Source organism: Trachurus japonicus, chromosome 2, assembly GCF_045865225.1.
Source record: "Trachurus japonicus isolate A0001 chromosome 2, Traja_1.0".
In the NCBI taxonomy this organism is placed as follows: Eukaryota; Metazoa; Chordata; class Actinopteri; order Carangiformes; family Carangidae; genus Trachurus; species Trachurus japonicus.
Window position 1 is genome coordinate 1,226,237 of NC_140908.1, and position 18,074 is coordinate 1,244,310.

An 18,074-nucleotide genomic window follows, 5' to 3' on the forward strand; every position below is an offset into this window, starting at 1 on the left:
AATTAAAGAAGACAATAATTTATATTGTGTCCTGTTGAAAACACAGAAGTGTCTTCATATAATGATGAATAAATCCAACTCTATACTTACAGAGCCTTTTTGGAGGCTTCAACCACTGGCATCAGCCTCAGAAGAACTTCCTCTGAAACAAAGTATTTCTTCAGGTCAAACTCATCCAGATCTTCTCCTGATGACAGTAAAGCGAAGACCAGAGCCGACCATTGAGCAGGAGACAGTTTATCTGTGGAGAGACGTCCAGAACTCAGGGACTGTTGGATCCGCTTCACCAGAGAACGATCATTCAGTTCATTCAGACAGTGGAACAGGTTGATGGTTTTCTCTGCAGAGGGAGTCACTTCAATCCTCTTCTTGATGTACTGGACCGTCTCCTGTGAGTCACTTCCTGTCTGTGTCATCAGACCTCGTAGAAGTTTCTGGTTGGTCGGCAGTGAAAGACCCAGGAGGAAGCGGAGGAACAAGTCCAGGTGTCCATTTGGACTCTTTAAGGACTCGTCCACAGCGCTCTGGTAGAAAGAAGTTGGGGTACATTTAACTTTTTTTCTTTCTGACTTTTTGGATGTTTGTTGTTGTTGTTGTTGTTGTGACATCAGGTTGAGTCCAGAGTTGATGAAGGTCAGATGGACATGAAGAGCAGCCAGAAACTCCTGAACAACTGGATGGACGAAGCAGAACACCCTGTCCTCGTACAGGCCTTTCTCCTCTTTAAAGATCTGTGTGAACACTCCTGAGTACACTGAGGCTGCTCTGATATCGATGCCAGAGTTTGTCAGGTCTGATTCATAGAAGATCAGGTTTCGTTCTCGCAGCTGCTCAAAAGCCAGTTTTCCCAGAGTCTCAATCATCTTCCTGGTTGCTGCACTCCAGTGTTGATCAGTCTCAGCTTCTCCATCGTACCTTACCGTATTTACTGTGGACTGAACCACCAGGAAGTGGATGTACAACTCTGTCAGGGTGGTTGGCAGCTCTCCTCCCTCTCTGGTCTTCAACACCTCCTCCAGAACTGTAGCAGTGATCCGGCAGAAGACTGGGATCCGGCACATCATGAAGAGGCTTCGTGATCTCTTGATGTGGGAGATGATCTTTCTGGCCTGCTCCTCATCTCTGAACGTCTTCTTGAAGTACTCCTCCTTCTGTGAGTCAGTGAACCCTCTGACCTCTGTCACTATGTCAACATACTGAGGAGGGATCTGATTGGCTGCTGCAGGTCGTGTGGTTATCCAGAGGCGAGCAGAGGGAAGCAGTTTCCCCCTGATGAGGTTGATCAGCAGCACGTCCACTGAGGTGGACTCTGTCACATCAGTCAGGATCTTAGTCTTGACGAAGTCCAGAGGAAGTCGACACTCGTTCAGACCGTCAAAGATGAAGACCACTTGGAACTGATCAAACCTGCAGAGTCCTGCTTCTTTGGTTTCAGAGAAGAAGAGATGAACAAGTTCCACCAAGCTCAACTTTTCCTTTTTCAGCACATTCAGCTCTCTGAAGGTGAAGGGAAATGTGAAGTGTATGTCCTGGTTGGTTTTGTCTTCAGCCCAGTCCAGAGTGAACTTCTGTGTTAAGACTGTTTGCCCAATTCCAGCCACTCCCTTTGTCATCACTGTTCTGATTGATTGGTCTCTTCCAGGTGGGGCTTTAAAGATGTCTTCTGGTTTGATAGTTGATTCTGGTCTGTCTGGTTTCCTGGATGCTGTTTCAATCCATCTAACCTCATTTTCATCATTGACCTCTCCAGTCCCTCCCTCTGTGATGTAGAGATCTGTGTAGATCTTGTCAAGAGAAGTTGGGTTTCCTGCTTTAGAGTTCCCCACAAACACACACTGGAACTTCTTCTTTAGGGCAGATTTGAGTTTACGTCGACAAACTGGAGCAAAATGTCCTGAAAGAAAAACACAAGAGAAAAGATCAACAACAAATTTAATTTCCCCAAAGAACAACAATATGAACATGTTTCCCTCCATGTGTTGATGTCAGTGAACGTCTCATTTGTCCATCAGGTTGAATCTTTAAAGAAATCCTCTTACTCCTCTGCAGATGCTCAGCCAGCTCCTCCTCCTTCATCCTCCTCAGGAAGTTCATTGTGATCTTAACTAATGCCTTTCTGCTTCTCTGCTCTTCATCCGCACCGTCCAACACCTCCTCATCCTCCCTCTGGCTCCCTGAGCATTCTGGGTAATCTGGACTCAGAGACTTGTGGATCTTCTTCAGCTCACTCTTGACAAAAGTAAATATGTCCTCCTCCAGCAGCTGGAACAGAAACTCTATGAGTGACAGCATCAAACTAAAACCATGGAGCCAAACATCAGATCCATGTTGGACAGACTGACAATCCACTGGTGTCAAAGTGCAGCATGGAGATGATTGTGAACACAACAGATGTGACAGCAGCTGTTGGACATGTCCTCACCTTAAATATGGAGTCCAGGTGTGTTTGATGCTGCTGGGCAGACTGACCACTGGGAACCTCTGAGCTCTCCTGGTCCACTCTGTGGAGGAATCATGGAGAATGAGCTCACATCATGTCTGTCCACACAGAGACACACACAAGCTAAAGGTCCATGAAGTCAGGTTTGATGTGACAGCCAATCAGACGCCTCCCTGTAGAGGTGAAGGTTGACTAGTCCTGCTGATCCCACTGAGAATCAACAGCTCAGTCTGCAGCTGTTTGTAGCTTCAGTGTTTGGTTCAGTCCCTACAGCTCTCACCACCCCTCACAGTTTGACCTCCACCTTCCAGTGTGGACGTTCATAACACAGAGACACTTTGACCTCTGACCTGGTCCAACAACACCTCATACAACTGGTTGTTTTCTACATTAACTTGAGTCTGAGAGCCAGTTACAGCTTACATCTGATCAGCTGATCCTCCTTTAAACTCAAAGATAACATCCTTTGACATGTTGCTTTTCAGAGACTGACAGCTGGTTTCAGGAGAGTCTGGTCTCTGCTGCTGGATCCTGAAACAACAACACAACTGATAAATGTACATGTTAGAGAAAACTGATGAAAAATGTCTTTAATCGTTTAATAAATGCAGCAAGTGACTTTTAGTGAGAAAAGTTCACAAGAGAACGATCATTCAGTCTGAGTTCAGTTACAGCTTACATCTGGTCAGCCGATCCTCGTCCTCCTTTAAACTCAAAGATAACATCCTTTGACATGTTGCTCTTTAGAGACAGACAGCTGGGTTCAGGAGAGTCTGGTCTCTGCTGCTGGATCCTGAAACAACAACACAACTGATAAATGTTGGGGGAAACTGATGAAGAATGTCTTCAATCTTTTCATCAACACACAACAACTGACTTTTAATGAGAAAAGTGTTTCTGACTGTTACAAGTTCCATCAATAGATTGACCGAACACATTGATTTTGTTGTTAATAATAATGATGGAGCAGTGATCTGAGGCATGGACACTTAAGAGATCTTTATCTGACCTTTGACCTCTGGTTCGTCTCCCATGTTCCCGACACAGTTTCTTGGAGGGAGGGGCTTCCTCCTCTGTGTCCTCACACTGATCCATGCTGCTGAGTTCACACACACACTTTGTAGCTTCACCTGCAGAGGAAACACACATCATTACCATCATGTGTCCAGCTGCTCCTCCTCTGATTGGCTCTTCTTCTTCTCTGTTTCAGTGTGAGGAAGAGGAAGCTGCTGCACTTCTACTCTGAGTCTGGGGCTGTCCCATTTCTCCACACTTGGCTCAGTGGACTTGGTTACGCACACACTTTGGTGACGTTTTGCCGGCGGAACGTATATTTACCATAGACTGTAAAAAGAATGGACGTAGCGTCCGTGATGTCACCCATTGGTTTGGGGGAGTCTGTTTTGTGCCGCTACTACGGGGGTTTGAGCCGCGCCATGTTGGATTCTACTTGCCATATTTGGAGCGGTGCGGCCGTTGGCCGGCCGAGAACCCGCCCACTGGCCTCGTAGCAGCGGTCGCCGGACCTGTCACTCAACGGTTCTGCGCCCTAATTGGCCAGAACTTTAAACCTAATAATAGTAAAACGGTAGAGTTTTAAAAAAATTCACCCCCCTCAGAGTGTGTGCGGGGGTAGAAACTATCGATTGAGACCAAAAAAATGAAATGTACCAGGCTGTAAATATGTTTTTTAAAGCTGTAAAATCGGCTATTTTAACATGGGGCTCAATTGGAGTTGCTCCCTTCTGGAGCCAGCCCCCAGCGACAGCCGAGGGGATTGCAGTTTTTTGAACGCGGAAGTGAGCTTCACTTCTCAGACCGACAACTGCCCCCTTGATATTTACATATAGCTTGTTTTCAGTCACGTGGTTATGATGACGCGAAGGGGGCGGGGCGATGTCAGATGGAGGGCAGGAAGTGGAGAGCTGTGCCTGAAAATAATGGAAAGCGAGTACTCCGAAGCTTTTGGTCGAGCCTGCACGTAGCAGGTATCACCAAAAATTAGAGAAATATATCGGATACGATCCATACAACCTTAAATCGGGAGAAAGGAAGCAGTGAAACACACCGCCTCGACCAGAGCGATTGATATAACAGAGTGGCGACACTCCCATAGGACTCCCATAGAAATACCGAGTAATTTTAAGTCATAAAGTGGTAATAATCTTTGCCATGTACAGTAACCATGTCGATTTAACAAAATAAAATGTATTTGACTGATCGGTTCATTGTAAAACATTTATTCATTTACGTAAATGTGGTGATTTCAGTCCTTAGCCCAGAAGCAGCCCTGCTCACTTTTCATTCAAACAAACTAATACCACTGCCACAGTTAAGTTTCATCAATGAGACCAGCATTAATCTCAGCGGTAAACCTCTAAAAGTGTGCAGATACGTTACTTGGCTCGTTTCCTCCTCCGGGAGGAGGACGGTCGGCCCCGGCAGATCAGCTCGGTAGAGCGGCTGCTGCTGCTGCTGTGACAGCCGCTGCCCTGGTCCCCGGTCGGGGCTCACACAGACTCTGCACTTCTCCCAAAACAGACATCGGAGTTAATTCCCCAGCGTTATAAACTGACCACAGACTCTGGATTAAACGGTGACGTGTTAACAGCGCTAAAGCCACAATTAAAACAGTTTTTAGCAGCTTTACTGGCTGTAAACTGCATGCTAATTTCTGTTAGCCCGTCTATGGTTTTTTACGTTAGCATTAAGCTAGCGGGCTTTATATGCTTAGGCCGCGTTCAGACTGCAGGCATATCTGATTCAAATCTGATTCCTTCTCATATCCGATTTTTAGGGCTGACTGTCCACACTGTTTTTAGCAAGTGTCCAAATCGCATTTGGCTCTGTTCAGACTAGGCCACATTATTGACCGAGCTGACAGGTTGCTGTAGCAACGACGTCGGAGCGGAGGCTACGCTGTATGTGACAGGCGATGCCTCCCGGACGCAGCGGCTGCAGCACCGGGCAGATCAGCTGCAGCACAGTGATCTGCCCGGTGCTGCAGCCGCACTGCCCCGCTAGTTTCAACCTCAGCCCGCCTGGTGTGTGTGTACGTGTACGTGTACCAGAGACTGGTGTGTGTGTGTGTGTGCGTGTGTGCGTGTGCGTGTGCAGCCACAGAGACGGGAAACTCCAGCACCCCAGAGTTGGAGCGCGCCGTCGCCGTCACTCCTGTCGCCGACAACACGGTAGTTTGCATAAAATAAAAGTAATAAGAAGGAAATTGATATTTAACTGGAGCTCATGGGACCATACGGGACCTGTGACAGCGCCGCGGAGAGTGATGTCACGGACAGTCAAAACCGATCTGAGTGTTTGGAGCTGTTCAGACTGAGACGCATCTGTCCAAATGCGATCTGAAACTACCTCCTGGAGTAGGGTGACCAGACGTCCCGGATTTTCGGGGACAGTCCCCGATTTGGCCGACCTGTCCCCGGTTAAAGCTGTCCCCGAAAATGTCCCCGATTTGAATGGGGGAGAAACAAAGTTGCGTATGGATACAAACTCCAGTTATTATGGTTAAACCATAGGGTTAAACCAGTATAACTAGCGTGCTGACGTTACGTGCGGGATAAATGGCTTGTACCGACCGGCTGCGGTCTCTTTTTGTTTGCTTTTTTTTTTTTTTTAAATAAAACACACGCGCTGTTACCGCTGTGCTGCGGCATCAGACAGCAGAGCGCTCCTCTGCTCCTCTGCTCGTCTGTGCAGCTGCAGGTGAGTGACGGGGGAGCCGACTGGAGAGCCCCTCCTTTTTATTTTAGGGGCACCGTACGCGTTGCAGGTTGCACTCAGAGTTTGTTCTGACTTTCTATCACAGGGAGTGCACAGCATAAGTGTAAATCCTCTCATGTAACACTTTGCTGTGAAATATGGCTGAAGGCACGAGTGGAAGTGTGCACGTGTTGACAAGCTCCCATGAGTTGATTGACATAAAATTAAAAAAAAACATAATAGCCTAATAAGAAGAAGAATCAGAGTAAAATCAGAATACAAGTTATTGTTATCAGTTAACAGTTTGTGTCCAAACAAATATTATTTAGCTCCTAAAAATAATTTGGCTTTGTTGAGCATCTGTGTCTGCAATAGTGACTGTCTGGCAGAGTTGGCTAATAAAATAGGACTCTTTTATGTCAGTGGGTAGTGGCAGAGGCCTGCACAATGACCTGGCCTTAGCAATGACCATTACTGAGTCAGAATAAACTAACTACACTGTAAGAGACAATATTTGTATTAGGCTATATTTACTGTATTAGGCTGCACTGTCATTTTGTAACATTTTGGTTGGTGTGCCACGGGATTTTTTTAATGAACATGTGCCATGGCTCAAAAAAGGTTGAAAAACACTGAGCTAAGAATCCATCCAGGAGTGTGATAGTGTTTGTTTGGTGCAGAAGCCTCTTTCAGCACTGGCTTCTGTTTTGTTGTTGTTGTTTTTGTTGGTTTTGCTGATGCTGTTGAACTGGTAGCCAGAAGTGACTGAGAGGTTGGAAGGGTTATGGGTAACTTCTTATTGGCTACTCATTTGCTTTGTCAAATACATTAACATGTAATTGCCCCTGTTATTCATTTCATAATGATAACATTTGAATTTTGACCACTGCGCTGAAAATGTCCCCGATTTTCATTTCGGAAATCTGGTCACCTTATCCTGGAGGTGGTTTCGATCCGTTTTGCAAAAATCGGATTTCATGTGATTTGGGACTGTTCAGACTTAAAAAGAGCCATCCAGTTCCAATCTGGATGGGCTAAAAATCGGATTTTGGCTGGCAGTCTGAACGCGGCCTTAGTTGTGACACTGGCTGTGTGTGTTTTGAACGTTGTTTCAAACTATGTGGGTTTGGCTGAATATCGTTGATGCTTACATATATATTGCCGCTTAATATATTGCTTTACTCCTCTTTCTATGTGCCATTTTTACTGTAGAACAGGCTAGGACACCGTTTGTTTACTATGGTCACTTCCGTCCCTCCCACACACCGTTTTACGGTCAGTTGTTGAAATTTGAGTCCTTTATGTCTTACTACTTTAGAAACTCTGAGTAGGGGTGTAACGGTATATGTATTCGTCCCGTGCCGTCACGGTACGGGGGTCACGGTTCGGTGCACATGGTGCACGACGAATACGTCTGAATGAATATTAAAAAAAAAAAAAAAAAAAAAGTCGAGTCCTCACTCGAATCCAGGTGGCGGTAATGAGCCTCGAAGCTGCCTGCAGCCGTCATAGCAGACGAAGAAGAGAAGTGATGAGAGAGTGAAGTTAGAGCAAAGACGGTTTATAAACCAAGACCTTTCATGACGAGTCAGCTTCCTGTATGCATGTCACGTGGGCTTCTGCACGGCCACGCCCCTGTAGAGAGACCAGAGGCAGCTTGCAGTGTATTGATTCCTATGGGACAATTTAATGTGAACACCGATTATGGTCGGGTCTTTCTCCCCACGGTCACTGAAGCAAATTTTGGACTCATTTTTCACAAGCCACATCTCTTCTGAACAGTTTGACACCAAAATGGTAATTTTCAGACGGAGCGATCCGGAGAAAATCCACTTTGTTCCAGACCTGTCTCTGTCTCTACGACACACTCTCGCGAGATTTGGCACAGATCTCCTAGGCAACGTCAAACAAACGGCCGCGAACTCCCGTGAAAATTTATTGAATATCTTTGGTTAGAGGAGGAGAGCTGTCTGCTTCATTCATGTCACTGTGGCTTCTCAATGAAACAAACGGCGGCGGCGGCGGCGGCGGCGGCGGCTCGCGCGACTGGTCCACCGGACAAAGTCCGTCGGCGATTTTTCACGGATGCGCGGTGAGTCGCTAGAAACGTATCAAACACGTAGCGCATGTTCAACCCGATATGTCAATCACTGGTGCAAGTAAAAAGACAAGTTGTGTGCAACAACTTATCCCGCTGCTTTTAAGCCTCTTGACATGAACACAGACAGGTGAGGAGAAAAGGAGACCGCACACTATTATAATCAGACACATTTTGTCTGATGAAGGGCTGATGCCTGAAACGTGTGAGTGACATTAAACTGTCACGGGAGCTTTTAACTAGTGTGCGGTCTCCTTTTTTCCTTACCTGTGTCTTTCTTGGTGATCCAGCACCTAGTCTTCAGTTTTTTGGGGGATGTGCGTGTAGCTGCCTAATATGTTTTATGAACACAGGCAGGACCAGAAACATCACCAAAGTAACTGCTAGTCTAATTTAACTGTGTAAACCAACATTGATGTCAGTTTATTGTTTTGTTTTTTTAATAATATTTTTTAATAATAATAATAATTTAATAATTCGAATAATAGTTGCCAGTTGTCAAGTGCACGTTTTTTCCCCTCTATAATGAATGAATGGCATTATAACACTCCTAATGCACTTGTTTTATTTTGTATTCTTTTTTGTTTTAACTTTTATAACACAAGACAGATTTTAGTTTTACATTCAATTAGTGTCTGTTGTACCGAAACCGTACCGAACCGTGACCCCTGAACCGAGGTACGTACCGAACCGTGACTTTTGTGTACCGTTACACCCCTACTCTGAAGTAACTTTTTTGATTTTCCCGGTTTGACCGTTTTGAACAGCCGTAGACGGCGCAGACAGTAGGCATTTTCCTATTGTTTTCCTGCGGGCAAAACACTTCCTGCCCTCCATCTGCAGTCGTGACGTTCCACGTGATGTCATCTGAAAACCACCTATAGTGTGCAAGCATGGATTAAGTGGCCAAGCGTGTGGGGGGAGATTTAAAAGCAATCGGGACATACTTGACAAGTACAGCCTGTGCCATTGCGCACAGTAGCACAACTACGACACACTCACACACACAGCACAGCAACAGTTTTAATAAACAGTGCTGCTGGATCACAGTCTCATCTACTCCAAAAGTGTCTCGATGCGCAAGATTCAGAGCCCAACTCTGTAAGTAAATAAAACAAACAAGAAAAACAAAAAAATAAAAACATGAGCAGAGCATGATGAATAGGAATATGACATTAAAAAGTAATAATTATGAAATAGAAAGTTCATTTCATTTTATTGAGATTAATTTAATCGCATTTCCCGAACGTGGCTTGTGGCTCCCGGTGACGGCGGACTTCACCGTGGTGCATTGTGGGATTTATACTTGGCCAAATACCGCTCGGATGCGGTCTAAGTGTGGGTAAAGTGCAAATCAAGCGCGCTGCACTTTCAGTCGTTGGAGAAACGGGACACACTTGTGCACTGACACTAAGCCCATGAACTCGCACGCCCAGTGCCCAAGTGTGTAAGTGTGATCGAGTGTGCATATTGGGACAGGCCCTGAGTCCACTATGGAGCCATAGAGCTCAGACAGCAGGAGAGCAGCAGTAAGCATGTGAATGAATGCAGAGCTGCATTGTGGGTAACAGTAGGGCTCCTGTTCCTTCCTCCAGGATCATTGTGGTCTGTCAGGAACCACCAAGGGGCGCTCACTGGCTTCTGTTAACACTAATCATTAATTCACTCTGTGTGTCCATGGTAACAGTTATTATAACACAGTTATTGCCCCAATCAAAGATGAATCACGATCCTTCATAAAACAACTTGTTATCATAGTCCAGTCCGGCATCTTAGACCAGGATCTGGTTTATAGTTTTATTATGAGTCTGACAGTCTGTTCAATGTTCAAATGAAATCAGAGTCACAGTAACCAAACGACAGGTTCATCGATGAGACAGGATCAGTTACAGTGTGAAGAGGAGACTAATGTCAAACACACACAGTGACTGATCCTGTCTTGTGGACTGATCTGGATTATCCAGAATCCGTTGTTTGTCTCAGACTGTCTTCTGTCATCCACGTCAAAAAACAAACAGCAGCTCGTCGGTGATAAAGATCAAACATCAGAAACTGTAACCACTCAAAGGTCCACTCACTCAGATTGTTCCCTCTGCAGCTTTCTGGATCGGGACCAGGTCTGTGGAGAGACCAGGAGCTGAAGTCCTCTGCTTGTTGAGCTTCACCTGTCCTGAGTGTGTGCAGGCTACTGTCACTGTGAAACACCCTGAAACCAGGTGTGGTGTTGGGGGCGGGGCAAACGGACCAAGGTCCGCCAATTTGTTCAACCGGCCAATCCCGAATGACCTCTGTCAATAAAACTGATTTGATAAGTGCCACAATCAAACTTGGTTCTTCCCTTCAGGATCAGTCCTCAATGATCTGAACAGTCTGATAAGCTTCGGGTGGAAACAGCAGTAATAACCGACAGTCTGTGTCCAGTTCAAGTCCTGGATCAGAGTCTGTTATAAAACCTGCAGCTCAAAGTTCAGCTGCTACAGTTTAATAAGACTTTATCATAATTAATATTTAAGCTGCAGCAGCTTCCTACTCTGATGCTCTGACAACCACGACTCATCAACATCCATCTGTCTATTTTCAACTATTTATCAGAGGTCTGGTCTTAGGGGCAGCGGATCCACCAGAGAGTCCCAGACTCCCCCTTCCCTGTCCCTAGCTACAGTGGCAAGTTCTGACTGGGAGATCCTGAGGTGTTTCCAGGCCAGGCCGGAGATATATCTCTCAACCTAGTCCTCGGTCTGCCCTGTGGCCTCCCCCTATCTGGACGTGTAAGGAACACCTCCCTAGGGAGGCATCCTTACCAGATGCCCAAACCACCTCAGCTGGCTCCTTTCTACACAAAGGAGCAGAGGGTCTAGATCCCAGCCACCCTCCTGAGAACACCTATTTTGGCCACTTGTATCCGTAACCTTGTTCTTTGGGTCATGACCAATCGCTCATGACCACAGGTGAGAGTAGGAACGAAGACTGACTGGATCATCGAGAGCTTTGCCTTTTGTCTCAGTTCTCTTTTTTTCATCACAGCGGTGCGTTACAGTGATTTTAATACCACTCCTGCTGCGCTGATTCTTCAGCTAATCTCACACTCAAGTGTCCCCTCACGTCACGTGCGAACAAGACCGTGAGATGCTTGAACTCCTTCACTTAGGGTAAACTGTTTATGTAGCCATTAATTCCTCTGACTAGCCCGCTGATAGCCTGCTCCTATCTGAACTACAGTCCGATAGTAGTTAGCTTAGCTAGCTGAGTTATCTGGCTGAGCTCCCAGCAGGTGTGAAGGCTTTAAGGGAACTTACCTGCTCCCAGTGGGTTCATTGATTTGTTCAATCAATGGTTTCCTGCCAACAGTGGAGGAATGGTGACATCTGCTGGCCAGAGTGGGGAACAGCACCTGGTTATCCCACAAGACCAGGAGAGGAGATGGATGGATGGAAATATTTTTTTTTCAATTTCAAACAATTAATCATTAAAAGAACACGTCAGTTCTTCTGTTAGTTGATAAATGAACCTCATGTCGGGGACATTTCCAGTCTTTTCTCAGCAGTCATCAGATTCAGACAAAGACAACAAACTGATATTGACAGTGAAGTTTTTATTATGAAAAGACAGGAAAAAGACAGCAATTATCTTAAAAGGTAAAAGCTACCAACATGTTTATCTTGTAATAATCTTAAATCTTCAAAGGAACAAGTTTACAACATTCATTCAGAGGAGTTAAAAAAAAAAAAAATGTAAATAATGACTCTGAAAACATGTGATTGCCAGACAGACGTCTACAGACTGAACTGTCTGTTCAACACAGAGACACTGAGGAACCAGACCTGAACCAGACTGCAAACCCAGGATACAGAGGCTCAGTGAAGGTGGTGTTGAAGGTGTGGAGGTGGATCAGTGAGTCAGAGGAGACTCTGTAGAAGGACAGAGAGCCAGCAGGACAGTCCACATACACTGCTACTCTGTTAGAACCAGAGGAGGAGGAGGAGGAGGAGGAGATGGCTGTTTCTCTGTTGTTGTGACAGACATGGTAACCAACATCAGAGCAGCTCAGTCTCCAGGACTGATCGTTCCATCCAAACCCACTGTCTTCACTGTCTCCCATCCTTTTGATTCCTCTGTAACTCACTGATACATCAACCCTTCCTCTCCACTCCACCTCCCAGTAACAGCGACCAGTCACACCAGTTGAACACAGCAGCTGAGGTCGAAGGTCAAATCTGTCTGGATGTTTGGGATATAACTGATCCTCCTCCACATATGCCACTGTCCTGTTGTCGTCAGACAGTTTGATCCACTTGTTCACTGTGTTTTTGTCGATTGTGAGTTGACAGTAATCTGATGGAGAGAACAAGACACAGCTGCTGTTATTGATCATCTGAACAGTTATTGACAGTTTGATGAAGACTCATGATGTCAGTGATGTGACAGTGTGAAGATGGTTGAATGTGCTGCTTTGTTTCTATGAACCAAAGTCCAAACACACTTACACTTCCTCAGACCTGGTGTCAACCAATGGACTCCATCAGGCTCCACCCTGAAAGAAGAAGAGAAGAAGGAGCTGGAGTCTTCATATTGTGATGATACAGAGCAGGAGGAGATGAAGAAACACCTCATCACCTTGTCTAACAGTAAAGTGTGCACCTGCATGAAGCTCCTCCTCCTCTATCAGACAGTGTGTGTGGCTGCAGCAGCCTCTCCATACCTGAGAGTCTCCACTCTGGCCGACAGCAGCTTCACTCCTGAGGCTCCTGGATGGTTGTAGCTCAGGTCCAGCTCTCTCAGATGGGAGGGGTTGGAGCTCAGAGCTGAGGCCAGAGAAGCACAGCCTTCCTTTGTGATCAGACATCCTGACAGACTGAACACACACACCAACACACAGGAACCCTCAGTCAACACCTGCTGCTGTGTTCAAGTGTCATCAGATAAAAAGCTTGATGGATCGTCACCTGAGAGTCTCCAGTCCACAGTGTGGACTCTCCAGTCCACCAGACAGGACCTTGACTCCTGAGTCCTGCAGGTCATTTGTACTCAGGTCCAGGTGTCTGAGACTAGAGGACTGGGAGCTGAGGACTGAGGACAGAGCTTCATGGCTTATCTCTGAGAGGTTACAGCAACTAAGTCTGGAGAGATGATCATGAACAAGAAGACAAGTAAGATGTGAGTTAATCTGTGATCACCTTCAATGATGAGACTAAACAACATGAGAGAAAACAGAAGTTCATAGGGAAACAAAAAAATAACTATAACAATACTCATTTGGACCAAAGTCCACTTTACTTCTTCAAACAGTGACCAGCCAGGAGCTGCTGGTTTGTTGATCCCAGGACTGATGTTCTTGTTGTGTTGTTTTAAACAGGTTGAACCAGCAGCAGATTGTTGTGACTCAACAAGTCAGTTACAACAATCTAAATCAGGTCATCAAAACATGAATGAGGTTTTCTTAATAAACCAAAGTTTATATTTGTTCTGTTCCACACAAAGAGTAATTTGATCTCACCTGAGAGTCTCCAGTCTACAGTGTGGACTCTCCAGTCCACCAGACAGGACCTTGACTCCTGAGTCCGGGAGGTTGTTGTTACTCAGGTCCAGATGTCTGAGACTAGAGGACTGGGAGCGGAGGACTGAGGACAGAGCTCTACAGCTTCTCTCTGAGAGGTTACAGCCGCTCAGTCTGAAGAAACAACAACAAATAATCACAATGAATCTGTTACACAGCTTGGACCAAACTATCCTGAATCAATTGAACTCTTTCTACACTCACAGAGCTTTCTTGGAGGCTTCAACCACTGGCAGCAGTCTCAAAAGAACCTCCTCTGAAGCAGAGTATTTCTTCAGGTCAAACTCGTCCAGATCTCCTGATGACAGTAAGACAAAGACTAGAGCTGACCATTGAGCAGGAGACAGTTTGTCTGTGGAGAGACGTCCTGAACTCAGGGACTGTTGGATCTGCTTCACTAGAGAACGATCATTCAGTTCATTCAGACAGTGGAACAGGTTGATGGTTTTCTCTGCAGAGGGAGTCGCTTCAATCCTCCTCTTGATGTATTGGACCGTCTCCTGTGAGTCACTTCCTGTCTGTGTCATCAGACCTCGTAGAAGTTTCTGGTTGGTCGGCAGGGAAAGACCCAGGAGGAAGCGGAGGAACAAGTCCAGGTGTCCATTTGGACTCTGTAAGGCCTCATCCACTGCGCTCTGGTAGAAACAGGTCGGGGTACATTCAGCTTTTCTTTCCGACATCTCAGATGTTGGTTGTTGTTGTGACATCAGGTTGAGTCCAGAGGTGATGAAGGTCAGATGGACATGAAGAGCAGCCAGAAACTCCTGAACAATTGGATGGACGAAGCAGAACACCTTGTCCTGGTACAGGCTGCTCTCCTCTTTAAAGATCTGTGTGAACACTCCTGAGTACACTGAGGCTGCTCTGATATCGATGCCAGAGTTTGTCAGGTCTGATTCATAGAAGACCAGGTTTCGTTCTCGCAGCTGCTCAAAAGCCAGTTTTCCCAGAGACTCAATTATCTTCCTGGTTGCTGCACTCCAGTGTTGATCGGTCTCAGCTCCTCCATCATACTTGACCTTCTTCACTTTGGACTGAACCACCAGGAAGTGGATGTACAACTCTGTCAGGGTGGCTGGCAGCTCTCCTCCCTCTCTGGTCTTCAACACCTCCTCCAGAACTGTAGCAGTGATCCAGCAGAAGACTGGGATCCGGCACATCATGAAGAGGCTTCGTGATGTCTTGATGTGGGAGATGATCTTCTTGGCCTGCTCCTCATCTCTGAACCACTTCTTGAAGTACTCCTCCTTCTGTGAGTCAGTGAACCCTCTGACCTCTGTCACCATGTCAACACACTGAGCAGGGATCTGATTGGCTGCTGCAGGTCGTGTGGTTATCCAGAGGCGAGCAGAGGGAAGCAGTTTACCCCTGATGAGGTTGGTCAGCAGCACGTCCACTGAGGTGGACTCTGTCACATCAGTCAGGATCTCAGTGTTGTGGAAGTCCAGAGTAAGTCGACACTCGTCCAGACCGTCAAAGATGAAGACCACCTGGAACTGATCAAACCTGCAGATTCCTGCTTCTTTGGTTTCAGAGAAGAAGTGATGAACAAGTTCCACCAAGCTCAAGTCTTTCTCCTTCAGCACATTCAGCTCTCTGAAGGTGATGGGAAATGTGAAGTCTATGTCCTGGTTGGTTTTGTCTTCAGCCCAGTCCAGAGTGAACTTCTGTGTTAAGACTGTTTGCCCAATGCCAGCCACTCCCTTTGTCATCACTGTTCTGTTTGGTCGGTCTCTTCCAGATGGGCCTTTAAAGATGTCTTCTGGTTTGATGATTGTTTCTGCTGCATCTGGTTTCCTGGACGCTGTCTCAATCCATCTAACCTCATTTTCATCATTGACCTCTCCAGCCCCCCCCTCTGTGATGTAGAGATCTGTGTAGATCTTGTCAAGAGAAGTTGAGTTTCCTGCTTTAGAGTTCCCCACAAACACACGCTGCAACTTTTTCTTCAGGTCAGATTTGAGTTTACGTTGACAAACTGGAGCAAAACTTCCTGAGAGAAAAACACAAGAGAAAAGATCAACGACAAATTCAATTCCCCCAAAGAACAACAATATGAACATGTTTCCCTCCATGTCTTGATGTCAGTGAACGTCTCATTTGAAAAATCCTCTTACTGTGCTGCAGATGCTCAGCCAGTACCGCCTGCTCCATCCTCCTTAGGAAGATCAGTGTGATCTTCAGTAATGCCTCTCTGCTCCTCCTCTGCTCTTCATCCTCACTGCCCAACACCACCTCATCCTCCCTCTGGCTCCCTGAGCATTCTGGGTAATCTGGACTCAGAGACTTGTGGATCTTCTTCAACTCACTCTTGACAAAAGTGACCATGTTCTCCTCCAGCAGCTGGAACAGAAACTCTATGAGTGACAGCATCAAACTAAAACCATGGGGCCAAACATCAGATCCATGTTGGACAGACTGACAATCCACTGGTGTCAAAGTGCAGCATGGAGATGATTGTGAACACAACAGATGTAACAGCCGCTGTTGGACATGTCCTCACCTTAAATATGGAGTCCAGGTGTGTTTGATGCTGCTGGGCAGACTGACCACTGGGAACCTCTGAGCTCTCCTGGTCCACTCTGTGAAGGAATCATGGAGAATGAGCTCACATCATGTCTGTCCACACAGACACACAAGCTGAAGGTCCATGAAGTCAGGTTTGATGTGACAGACAATTTTTCAGGTCTACTTTCTCTTAGTTCTCAATTAGATTCAGAGGTCCCCACTTTTGGAACATGTTACCAGTCCACATTAGAAACTGCCCAGTCATAAAGTCTTTTATAAAGCAAATTTTTGGCCCAGTTGAGCAATGCACAACCACCTGCTTCCACTACATCACAACATAACATAACTTTTCTTCACTGTTTTATTTTACCTTCCAGTGTGGATTTTCACAACACAGAGACACTTTGACCTCTGACCTCTTCCAATGACACGTCATACAACTGGTTGTTTTCTATGTTAACTTCAGTCTGAGTGTCAGTTACTGCTTACATCTGATCAGCTGATCCTCCTCCTCCTTTCAACTCAGTGAACCAGTCTTTTGACATGCTGCTCTTTAGAGACAGACAGCTGGGTCCAGGACAGTCTGGTCTCTGCTGCTGGATCCTGAAACAACAACACAACTGTTAATGTGCATGTTGGAGGAAACTGATTAAAAATGTTTTTAATCGTTTAATAAATGCAGCAAGTGACTTTTAGTGAGAAAAGTTCACAAGAGAACGATCATTCAGTCTGAGTTACAGTTACAGCTTACTTCTGATCAGCTGATCCTCCTCCTCCTTTCAACTCAGTGAACCAGTCCTTTGACATGTTGCTCTTCAGAGACAGACAGCTGGGTACAGGAGAGTCTGGTCTCTGCTGCTGGATCCTGAAACAACAACACAACTGATAAATGTACATGTTGGAGAAAACTGTCTGAAAAATGTCTTCAGTTTAGTTTATTTGAAAGGGACAATGCACATTAATAAACATTGTATTAAAAAAACACACATTTTCATCGATTGTCCCTTTGCCAGTTTGTACAAGGCAACCTTTAAAAAGAACAACAACTGACTTTTAATGAGAAAAGTGTTTCTGACTGTTACAAGTTCTGACCATCCATCAATAGATTGACTGAACACATTGATTTTAATGTTAATAATAATGATGGAGCAGTGATCTGAATCATGGACACTTAGAGATCCTTATCTGACCTTTGATCTCTGGCCTGGGTCTCATGTTCCCGACACAGTTTCTTAGAGGGAGGGGCTTCCTCCCCCATGTCCTCACACTGATCCATGCTGCTGAGTTCACACGTCACACTTTGTAGCTTCACCTGCAGAGGAAACGCACATCATTACCAGCTCATATGTCCATCATGTGTCCAGCTGCTCCTCCTGTGATTGGCTCTTCTTCTCTCTTTCAGTGTGAGGAAGAGGAAGCTGATGCACTTCTACTCCCAGTTCACTAGATGGAGCCATGGAGTTCAGACAGCAGGAGAGCAGCAGTCAGCATCAAGGGGGGAGTTGTGGGTTCTCCAAGTGAAGACCACTTCTGCGTTCAAAAAGCTGCAGTACCCCGGCGGCCTCTGGGGGCTGGGATCAGAAGGGAGCAACTCCAATTTATTTACAGCCTGGTACATTTTATGTTTTTGGTCTCTACCGATAGTTTCCACCTCCATGAACACTGTGAGGGGGGGGGGGATTTTTTTTGTACCACAACCGTTTTAGTATTGTTTAGGCTTCAAATTTGTGCATAAATTACGTTGAGTGACAGGTTCA

The 18,074-nt window shown here is 45.9% G+C and overlaps 2 protein-coding genes across 2 annotated transcripts in view; both read right to left on the reverse strand.

The window, feature by feature from the left end:
• Window positions 1-18,074, reverse strand: part of LOC146990460 (uncharacterized) — a 31,686-nt gene that overhangs the window by 11,724 nt on the left and 1,888 nt on the right. Inside the window, exons 2-10 of the mRNA XM_085803955.1 lie at window positions 17,508-17,629; window positions 17,069-17,182; window positions 16,807-16,920; window positions 16,313-16,391; window positions 15,927-16,152; window positions 14,014-15,802; window positions 13,750-13,923; window positions 13,199-13,372; window positions 12,955-13,107 (exon numbers count right to left, since the gene is read on the reverse strand). Coding sequence (XP_085660081.1) covers window positions 12,955-13,107; window positions 13,199-13,372; window positions 13,750-13,923; window positions 14,014-15,802; window positions 15,927-16,152; window positions 16,313-16,391; window positions 16,807-16,920; window positions 17,069-17,182; window positions 17,508-17,629 — 2,945 coding nt within the window. The remainder of the gene's footprint in view (window positions 1-12,954; window positions 13,108-13,198; window positions 13,373-13,749; window positions 13,924-14,013; window positions 15,803-15,926; window positions 16,153-16,312; window positions 16,392-16,806; window positions 16,921-17,068; window positions 17,183-17,507; window positions 17,630-18,074) is intronic.
• LOC146990462 (uncharacterized) lies at window positions 87-10,721 on the reverse strand. Its single transcript, XM_085803656.1, has 6 exons — window positions 10,334-10,721; window positions 3,450-3,570; window positions 3,120-3,233; window positions 2,423-2,501; window positions 2,040-2,262; window positions 87-142 (listed from the first exon to the last, which is right to left on the reverse strand). Exons 2-6 carry the CDS (start codon window positions 3,533-3,535, stop codon window positions 87-89), a joined length of 558 nt encoding a protein of 185 aa, XP_085659782.1. The 5' UTR covers window positions 3,536-3,570; window positions 10,334-10,721.

Bases quoted from the DNA above. Each gene is read 5' to 3' on its own strand.
- LOC146990462 (XM_085803656.1), bottom strand. From the start codon at position 3,535: ATGGATCAGTGTGAGGACACAGAGGAGGAAGCCCCTCCCTCCAAGAAA. The intron at 2,502-3,119 runs GTAAGCTGTAAC...ATTCCTCCACAG, and splicing joins CGAGGATCGGCTGACCAGAT to AGTGGACCAGGAGAGCTCAG. The intron at 2,263-2,422 runs GTGAGGACATGT...TTTCTGTTCCAG, and splicing joins ACCTGGACTCCATATTTAAG to CTGCTGGAGGAGGACATATT.